The 9,827-nt window shown below is 43.5% G+C and overlaps 1 protein-coding gene across 2 annotated transcripts; it reads left to right on the top strand.

The window, feature by feature from the left end:
- The first annotated feature begins 132 nt into the window (after positions 1–132).
- Positions 133–9,300, top strand: LOC114868654 (alpha-2-macroglobulin-like protein 1). 2 transcript variants are annotated; one of them, XM_029172442.3, is made up of 37 exons: positions 133–246; positions 880–990; positions 1,097–1,277; positions 1,365–1,521; positions 1,590–1,642; positions 1,728–1,748; positions 1,831–1,996; positions 2,082–2,166; positions 2,247–2,370; positions 2,864–2,978; positions 3,054–3,163; positions 3,250–3,420; positions 3,497–3,724; positions 3,811–3,874; positions 3,955–4,100; positions 4,251–4,400; positions 4,584–4,721; positions 4,792–4,873; positions 4,946–5,135; positions 5,248–5,473; positions 5,689–5,815; positions 5,885–6,006; positions 6,080–6,131; positions 6,242–6,325; positions 6,402–6,578; positions 6,715–6,790; positions 6,921–7,077; positions 7,157–7,231; positions 7,347–7,506; positions 7,581–7,768; positions 7,851–8,063; positions 8,156–8,277; positions 8,373–8,463; positions 8,533–8,601; positions 8,671–8,776; positions 8,892–8,933; positions 9,226–9,300. In XM_029172442.3, the coding sequence occupies exons 2-37, from the start codon at positions 905–907 to the stop codon at positions 9,228–9,230; spliced, it is 4,359 nt and encodes a 1,452-aa protein (XP_029028275.1). In that variant the 5' UTR covers positions 133–246; positions 880–904; the 3' UTR covers positions 9,231–9,300. The 2 variants fall into 2 exon arrangements, with proteins under 2 accessions (XP_029028275.1, XP_055369806.1); XM_055513831.1 differs by having other exon boundaries at positions 214–239.
- The last annotated feature ends 527 nt before the right edge of the window (positions 9,301–9,827 follow it).

The following is a 9,827-nucleotide window of genomic DNA, read 5'->3' as shown; positions in this document are numbered from 1 at the left end:
GCAAGGATTTTACTCTATTATAACAAAAATGATACATGATAAAATGATAAAATAGAACCCAAAAAAACAAGGTGTTTTTTTTCCAAATTAACTTAATCAATTAGCTGCATAAAAATGCACCTCCCCCTTCTTCAGGAAGCACTTGGTACAGTCTGACTGAGGGTGAAAGTATTTAAACCTTTCTTGGAGTCAGCGCAATCTCATACTTGTGTGATCAGCACTTCTGGGTCATTATAACGGTAAAATGTGAGTTTTTTTTTTTTTTAGCTTAATTCTAGCAGGTTTTTCTTTTTTTGTGTGTGTTACACTGGAAGCGATCCTATTAGTTTTCACTCGAATTGGTAGTTGAATCAATCTTCAGGGCCTGTGTTCACCCTTTTTAAATGAGTTATCAGGTCTTATTTAAACTTGTTATGACCTTTGTACTTCATCTAAGTTTGTACAGACTTTAACTTGTTACTGCTGTGGTACCAGGAACTTGTGCAAGATCAAATAGGTTTTCGGTTAAATCCCATTTAATTCATAGGTTCATCAGGTGTGCTCAGGTGTGTTTAATCAGCCATGAGCTTGGGACTAATCAGGATTCATTAAACCAACAACCCTCTGCAGACGTAACAGCTTTTATTTTTTGGCTTGGTGTGGCCTTTCAGAGCTTTTGGGGGAAATAATATTGAAAATTGCCATGAAGTTTTCATTGCTATTAGAGAGGATAAATTGTGTAAATTTGATGCATGGTAAATCTGTGTAGCTGAAATCCCAGTCTATAAAAACCTAATTTGTAAAAAAAAAAAGATTATCCTGGTCGACCCCATAACTTTATTCCCCCTTTGGAAACCTTTAACTATTAGCACTAACTGACATTGATGTACTGTTCATTAGCTCTAAAGGTTTCTCCCAGTCAGCCATGGGCCGTCCTGGGGTTCAGATGTGGTCGTGGGCACTTTGTGTCTTGTTGGGCCAGATGTGTTTAAAGCAAGTGACAGCAGGACCGTAAGTTTACAGGATCGTTTATTATAACGCCCTGTTTTGGTACCATACCAACGTGGCACCGTTTGTGGTTGTCCCGAATCCTAAATGTAGATGTTTTTGTCTGCAGGCTGTACATGGTAGTTGTACCTGCAGTTCTTGAAGCAGGAGCTCAAACCCAATTCTGTGCGAATCTCCTGCAGCCAACTGAAAATCTGCTCATGACCATCACCCTGACTTCTGATGAGAAGGTCATGACCCTCCTGAATAAGAGGTCTAATACGGCGTTTAATATCTGCACTGCATTTAGGGTGAGCACATCTCAAGGGAATTAAAATTGAAAATATTCTGTAACCTAAAGTTACACCTGAAGCACTGCTTATTTTTCTTCTTTACAGGTTCCTCTTGTGCAGAAAGATGTGATTCAGAATTTCACGGTGGAGGTACGGGGTGGCACATTTTACTCCCAAGAAGTCATGAGAGTAATGTTCAAAGTCTATAAACCAGCAACGTTCATTCAAACAGACAAGCCCATCTACCTCCCTGGACAAACTGGTACTGATTTGAGTATGAAATCAATTGTTCTGTATTTCGTGTGAAGTTTCTAATCCTGTCACCTACAGTAAATTTCAGAATTGTCACCCTGGATACAAAGCTCAGACCTGTCAATCAGCTGGTACAGTAAATGTAGTGATGTAATTTCTGCAACTTCAATGAATCTGTGTATAAAATCATCAAATGCTTCCTCTGTTCCCTTGCAGTACGATACCATAGAAATTCAAGTAAGCTGCAACTAATTGAGGTTTCTCAATTCAGTAAAGAAAAATCTGTACTATGATCGTTATTCTTGCCCTCATCTAACAGGACGTTAACAAGAACAGGATTGGACAGTGGTTGAATGAAACATCCGGTGGTAAAATCTTGCAGCTTCTTTACCCCCTGAACTCTGACGCTCGTGAGGGAATCTACACAATCACTGTGTCCATCGGTGACCAGACCGTATCTCAGGACTTCAAGGTGGAGAAATATGGTGAGCTTTAATCTTTTCAGTGTAATGTCTGTTAAGTGATTGCCTCTACTAAAAATAATTAAGAAGCAAATTGTTTTCTCTGTAGTTTTGCCCAAATTTGGTGTAACGATAGCTGCATCTGATGAAGTTAGTGTTGGGCAGACTGAAATCACAGCTGACGTGTGCGCAGAGTATGTATTTATTTCTAAGCTTTCCTACATTTAAGGGCAGTCAAAGTTGCTGTTTTAACTGAATTTCCTGTCCTATGCAGATACACCTATGGTCAGCCTGTACCAGGAAGTGTTAAAGTTAGCATGTGCCGACCTGTGCAACAGTACTATTACATTCCAGTTCCAGCTGATGTAACTGCTCCATGCTACAATGATACCAAGCAGGTAAAGTTGCTGTATTTTCTAGATGGGGGCATCCAATCCAGGTCCTCAAGGGCTGTTGTCCTGTTGGTTTTCCACTTCTCTTTGTCTAAGGCTGATTACCTTGAGCAGGTGTGTTTGAAAACCAGCAGGACAGTGGTCATCGGACTGGAGCTGGACACCCCCGATCAAGAAGTTTTACGGTCTTGTTGCCAGGCTAATCTCCAAACGGAGTGAAGCTCAACGTGAAAAGACTTCAAGCCTGGTTTACTTCGACTTGACTTTGCTCAGTTTAAGCAAATGTCATATAATAGAGGAGCAGCGCATGTGGGATGATTCTAAATAAACCACTGATCTGTCTTTATTAATGCCAAAGCCATTAGAATACACTTCCTACTTGCCAAATCATGTTGCAGGTTCTATGCTATTAAGGCTTTGACTAACCTGATAAATGCACCTCGTCCGAACCACCTGAAGACTCATCCCAAGTTCTTTTTACAATGACCTATGTCAACAGACCAACAAGACAGGCTGTGCCCGTTTCAGCTTTAAGATGTCAACTTTCACAAAGGCAGACAAGGTGCTGCAGGATGTGTTGGATCTTCTTGCCTCTGTGGAGGAGGGGGGAACAGGTGAGTCTGCTTTCGACTGGCGTTCAATCTGAAAGGTTTGATCAGTGAAGACTAATGTGGACTTGTCTTTGGCAGGTGTTTCACAGAAAGCAGAGAAACTGATAACTGTTTCATTTGTTCTTGGGAAGTTGTCCTTCACTGAGGTTCCCAAAATTTATGTCAAAGGCTCGACCATTCAGGGAAAAGCAAGTGCAACATGAACGTCAGCTCTGATCATTTTATACTGAGCTCATGAATGGAGATTAGTTTTGAGTAACTGTCTGGTCCGCAGGTTAGCGCAGTCGATTACAGCAATGCACCCATTCCCAACATGGAACTCTACCTGTTTGAGGGAGAAATCTGGTCGCAGTCTCAGCCGCTACAGAATTTCACAACTGATTCAAATGGTGTCGCCACCTTCTCATTTAGCACAAAGGACTACAGTGGAAACATCCACCTCTACGTTAGTGAAATTGAAAAAAGACACTTTAGCTGCAGTAGCCACTTATTTTCAACTAAAGGTTTCCATTTCTGTGCAGGTAAGCAACACACCTGTCCTGACCTACCCTCCATATCGAACTCCGTACTATGAAGCTGGGGACATTACGCTGTCTTTGGCCCAACCGGTCTCTGCTGATACTCAGACAGCCAGCTCCCTGGTGGTCACGAACAAGGATAACCCACTTTCCTGTAATGTAAAGGAAAAAATCTCCATCCAGTACACTGTGGTTGGAGAGCCCGAGGGAAACGTGTACCTGATGTATCTGGTGAGTTGACAGACCACTGGGGTTTGAGTCATGTGCTGAGACACTTTTTAACTAATGAATGGGGGGGTCACTTTAAAAATCTGCAGGTTATATCCAGGGGAGCAATTGCCATGCAAGGATTTCAGAAGATTCATTTGCCAAAAAAATCAGGTGAGGGGAACTCGACTCTGAAGGGTTTAAATGACAAATGGGACAAGTGCTGACAACTGAGCTTTGGTGCTGGGTTTCAGTGGTTGAAGGTGAGGTGTCCTTTGAGCTCAAAGTATCTCCAGAAATGGCACCGGTGGTCCAGGTTGTAGCTTACAGCGTCCTCCCCAGTGAGACGGTGATCGCCAGCAGTACAGACTTCACCACGGAGAAATGCTTCAGAAACAATGTAAGAAGCCAGGAGATTTAATCAGAATTTGTTTTTGTTGTTGGGACATCTGTATGTTTAATGCTTCAGAAAGCTTGTGTATTTACAGTATGGTTACTGTTAAAGACACTTTGGTCCCGTCACTAAAGTCCAGTGGGTGTGTTGTTTCAGGTGTCTGTAGCATTTTTCCCACCGTCAGCAGTTCCAGGGGAGATGACTAACCTGCAGGTGACTGCTGATCCAGGCTCTCTGTGTGGCGTCAGTGCTGTCGACCAGAGCGTCTTCATCATGGAGCCAGGAAAGAATCTGAATGCAGATAAGGTAATGATGGTAATATTCCTCAATTGTAGTCATAATGGGATACTTTTTTTATGACTACCTTCCACTTTTTTTCTTTTTTAGACTGGCTAGATTTAGTTTAGTCTCAAACAAACTATAAAGGAAGTCTTGGTTTAAATGTCAGAACTGTAAAATTGATGTCTAAGCTCTACTTTCCCTTTTCAGATATTTAATTTGCTGCCAGTCACACAAGCTTCTTACATCCCGTATGAGGTTCAAGATCCGACTGAATGTTTGCTTCTAAGAGCAAGAAGAGCCATTCTTCCATACCCCAGAAGTGATGATGCCTTTACTGTTCTCCAGGTAGTTTGTCATTCAACACAAAGCAGATTTAAAACTAGATTCACGTTTAACTTTGGTTACATTTGTCTAGAACGTAGGACTGAAGATGGCGACAAATCTGTTTTTTCGGATACCCTCATGTATCAAGTTCAAAGGGAGACTCTACTACCTTGGTAATGCATTTTAATGTATTACAGTTAAATGCTTATCTTTGCATGTAAGTAACAATATTCTGGTTTTGTCAGATGGAGGCATAAGTTATGGTTTTCCGATGGTGGAAAAGATGAATTTGGCAATGGCAGCTCCAGTTGGAGCTGTAATGGCCCCTAATGTTCCACTGCTTGGAGGAGCTGTAGTGGACACTAATGCTCCACCGCTTGTTACCGTTCGTGTTTTCTTCCCTGAGACTTGGTTATGGCAGCTGGTGGACATTGGGTGAGTTTCAACTGCAGCTGTTTAGAAAACCGCATACAGATGTATAATTCTGATCTGATGGTCAGATCATGTGCTTCTATTGATGTTTAGTGTCCATGTGTTTCTGCTCCAGAATGCTTGGAAAGAAGAATGTGTCCCTCACGGTCCCAGACACCATCACCACCTGGGAGACGGAGGCTTTCTGTTTGTCCCCTCAGGGTTTTGGTTTGGCCCCTCGTGAACAGATCAAGGTCTTCCAGCCCTTCTTCCTGGAGCTCACTCTGCCCTACTCCATCATCCGGGGGGAGAACTTTGTGCTGAAGGCGACTGTCTTCAACTACCTCAGCAGCTGCATTATGGTACATGTATGCAGTAGGCTATAGACGGGTACTGTTTGCTGTATAGTGGTCCTAAACTTGCATTTGGAGGGATATCTGGCATGTTGATTATGCTGAGCTATTTACCTTTAGCTCTGTGGAGGTAGCAAAGTGCTAGGGTGGGTTTGGGTTTTGTTTTTTGTTAAAAGCTTTAGAGATGACCTTGCCAACTTCTTAAAATAATGTCTTGCAAACAGGTCAGTGTAACTCCAAAACCTTCGGTTGACTACATCCTCACGCCTCTGTCTGGTAACCAGTACTTGTCGTGCCTGTGTGGCAGCGAGCGTAAAACCTTCAGCTGGACCTTGGGCCCAATAACGCTAGGTAAACTCAGGCTCAACAGTCACGTTGGAGGTGTGCTTCAGTGCTAGTTGATGTAAAATGTCTGTTTAGGGTCAGTGAACGTGTCTGTGACTGCCGAGGCTGTGGCGTCACTCGTTCCGTGTCAGAACGCAGCAGTGAGCCGGCCAGAAAGAGGTCGCATCGACGTGGTCACAAAGCCTCTCATCGTGAAGGTTTGTGTCTTGAGCATCTTTGCAGTCAAACAGCTGTCACTGGTGGCACTGACAGTATTTTATCTTTTGTCAGGCTGAAGGAAGCGAGGTGACTCAGACCTACAACTGGCTGCTCTGTCCAAAAGGTTGGGTTTACAAAACAGTTCTGCCCAATAGCTTGTGTGGCCTGAAATGAAACCTTCGTGAGCACCCCTGACATCTCTGGTTTTGTGTTTACAATAAATGTTGTTCACAGGACAGAGTTTAACAGATGAAAAGACTGTCCAACTCCCAAAGAACATGATCGTTGGATCTGCCCGTGGCTCCGTTTCTGTCCTCGGTAAGATGGCAGCTACAGTACACTCTAGACCCTAGGATACTGTATTTAATGACTTGTGATTGGCTTGTTTGTGCAGGCGACATCCTGGGCCGAGCCCTGCAGAACCTGGATGGCCTGCTGCAGATGCCGTCTGGCTGTGGGGAGCAGAACATGGCTCTTCTGGCTCCTGACATCTACATCCTCCAGTACCTGACGGACACAAATCAGCTGACCACAGCCACCCGAGAAAAGGCCACAAAGTTCCTAATCAGTGGTCAGTCTGTGCTTTATTTTTCCGTTTAGTTTAAGGACTTTGTAAAGTTGCAGCACAACAAGTTCCAACAGTATTGACGTCGTCTATACAGCCACAGTGAAATGTGACATCTGATTGTTGGCTTCTTTCTCTACAGGCGTCCAGAGACAGTTCAACTATAAGGATAATGCTGGAGCTTACAGCACCTTTGGCTCAGGACCAGGAAACACATGGTGAGAGCTGCTTTAGACTTGTATGGTTTTAGGCACAACCTTTCACTTATGTTATACACTTTGCTACTAGCATAGAAGACTGATGGCAGCATAAAAGCTACTACACTAAAAGTTTAACCTTGTTTCTCAGGCTCACAGCGTTTGTGGTGAGGTGCTTTGTTAAAGCTCAGTCCTTCATCTACATTGACCCAACGACAATCGACCAGTCAAAGACCTGGTTGATAGGTAAACAAAAGACAACTGGCTGCTTTGAAATGTCTGGGAAACTCTTCCACAGCACAATGAAGGTAAGCTGTCCTGCTGCCGAATAACTGACATCTAATACAGTAGTTGGTGATTTTGAATGTGAACGCTTCCTCTCTACAGGGTGGAGTGGCTGATGAGGTCTCTCTCAGTGCTTACATCACTGCTGCCTTCTTGGAGATGGACATGCCTGTAGATGTGAGTTTAATGTCTTTGGCAAATGATTGGAGCAATGGTCCACCTAAATTCAGTATAATCTGTACTGGGTGAGACCAGAAAACAAAATGACAAAATGAAAATCTATAACTTTCAGAGCCCAGTGATGACCAACAGCCTGTCATGTCTGCGGAACTACACTAAAATCAATGACACCTACACTACAGCTCTGCTGGCCTACGTCTTCACTCTGGCAGGAGACATGGAGACTCGTTCTCTCCTTCTGCAGCAACTGGACACTGTCTCAATAAAACAAGGCGAGTTTCACTTTGAAGTGAATTAATCTGACCTCCCTTTCTGTGAATGTAATGTTTGCTGTGTCTGGTTCCAGGAGGTTTCCTCTACTGGTCTCAGAGCTCAGTAGAAACTTCAGCCTCTCTGTCTGTGGAGATCAGCTCCTATGTGTTACTGGCCAAACTCAGTGCCTCACCTACAGCTGAGGACCTGGGCTACTGCTCCAGTATCGTTAGGTGGCTGACGGGGCAGCAGAACCAGTATGGAGGCTTCTCCTCCACCCAGGTACTCATCTGTGTCATATTGTCACATTCTATCTGTGACCAAACTGTAGATGGTCACATAGTGCTTGTGCTTTGTGTTGTAGGACACAGTGGTGGCTCTCCAGGCTCTGGCTCTCTACTCCGCTCTGGTGTTCAGTCCAACAGGTTCCAGCACAGTGACGGTCCAGTCTCCCATTAGCAAGCTGACATTTGATGTGAACCAGAACAACAAGCTGCTGTACCAGGAGAAGAAGCTGCAGCCGATCTCGGGAAAATACAGTGTGACTGTGAAGGGGAGTGCGTGTGCATCAGTACAGGTTGGTCAATGCTCCTTCTTTTTTTTTTTTTTAAATGCATGGGTCAGCATCAGTTTCCTCAAACAAAACAAAGTGACGACTTTTGTTCCCAGATCTCTATTACTTTCAATGTGCCAACTCCCAGCACCGTCAAAAGTCTTAGTGTGATGGTCAAACCAGAATCAAACACCTGCCAATCAGCCACCTCTAAAGTCACTCTGAGAATTACATCTCTGTAAGTAATGAAGCACATTTTAGTTACAGCTACGAAACTCTACAGAATTGTCTCAACCACTGAACTAGAGTAACAGCAGTATTGTTGTGTTGAAGATACAATGGAACACAAAAGGGCACAAACATGGTGATTGTGGACATCACTATGCTCTCTGGCTTTGTCCCTGACCCAGAGTCTCTGAAAAACGTAAGTCATTCTAATGATGGACACTGACGGTCTGAGAGGGAGGACTAAGGGTCTGCGTTCTCTCAACAGCTCCAAACTGGCTCACAGGTGGCTAAAGTTGAACAAACACAAGATCGGGTTGTAATTTACATTCCAGAGGTGAGATCAGTTTACAGTAAATGTAAAACATTGTCTCTAGATCAGTCACTGACGATCTCCTCTCTTTAGCTGTTAACGGGCACAGCAGTCGACTGCAGCCTGGATCTTGTGGAGGAGGTGCGGGTACAGAAACGGAAGGCTGCTGTGGTCAAGATTTACGACTACTACTTACCTAGTAAGACTGTCTTTGTTCCTAAAATCAAAGACCAGACTCTGCTCTTGGCTGATCTTCAACCCACTGAACATACAAGTGTTGGACGATGACTAAAATTTGACTTTGCTTCTCTCAGGCAACCAGGCACAGACTGAATATGTGGACCCTTGTGCTGCAGGTAACAAAGATTGCTATGTGGATGGACTGTCTATAGAGAATTAACAATCTGAAAAAGTGTGACACTGCTTAGTGACTGTCATGTAAGCATAACTAAAATGATCACATCAGTGATCTAGATGGAGCTCAAAGCCACAGCACATTAGCTGATTCTAGAAAGTACGTAAACTGTGTTCTGCAACAAAGTTCTTTAACTTTTAGGCCTCGTGTGTTTGACAATTGAGTCCTAAATGTAATTAAGTAAATAGCCTTTCATCACACGATTTGCCAACGTTTCAACTTTTGTCTTCCAGCTTGAAGAGCAAAGCGAGGGCTGGGCCATTGATTCAACTGTTTTATGTAACAAATAAAATGCATGTCCCAATGCACACGTGTTAGAACTTTCTTTACTGCCTAAGCTTAATGCTGTTGAATGAAGCATTTAAATGTGTCCTTAGCCTGAAGTTGGCAAAGTTGAACATTGAATATTCTCTGGGTTTGAAAGAAAGATGCAGGTAACAAAACCTAAACTGCCAACAAAGGTTGTTTTGGTTGAATGCTGCTGAGGAAGCACATGTCAAACTCGTGGCTTCACTAAAGCTGCAGAATATTAAATATTTGTATAAAACTTAATTTTGATCTTTTTGGGTCCTGTGGCATGATCGCCAGGTGGGGCCCGGCCAGTGTGTCTTAGTAGTTTATTTGTTTAGTCTGAATGCATGGACTGACATGATTGCCGTTCCTGCTGTTCTTGAAGCTGGCACTGAAACAAAGTTCTGGAGGATGTTTCTCCTGTCAGCAAAACATTCAGCTACTTGGAAGTAAAGAACAAAGATAAACCACTTTCCTGTGACACCGAGGAGGACGTCTTCATTCAGTACACTGTGGTTGGAGAAAAAAAGGGAAACATGGACGT

Source organism: Betta splendens, chromosome 13, assembly GCF_900634795.4.
Source record: "Betta splendens chromosome 13, fBetSpl5.4, whole genome shotgun sequence".
Taxonomy (NCBI): Eukaryota; Metazoa; Chordata; class Actinopteri; order Anabantiformes; family Osphronemidae; genus Betta; species Betta splendens.
This window is presented reverse-complemented; position numbering and strand designations above follow the sequence as displayed.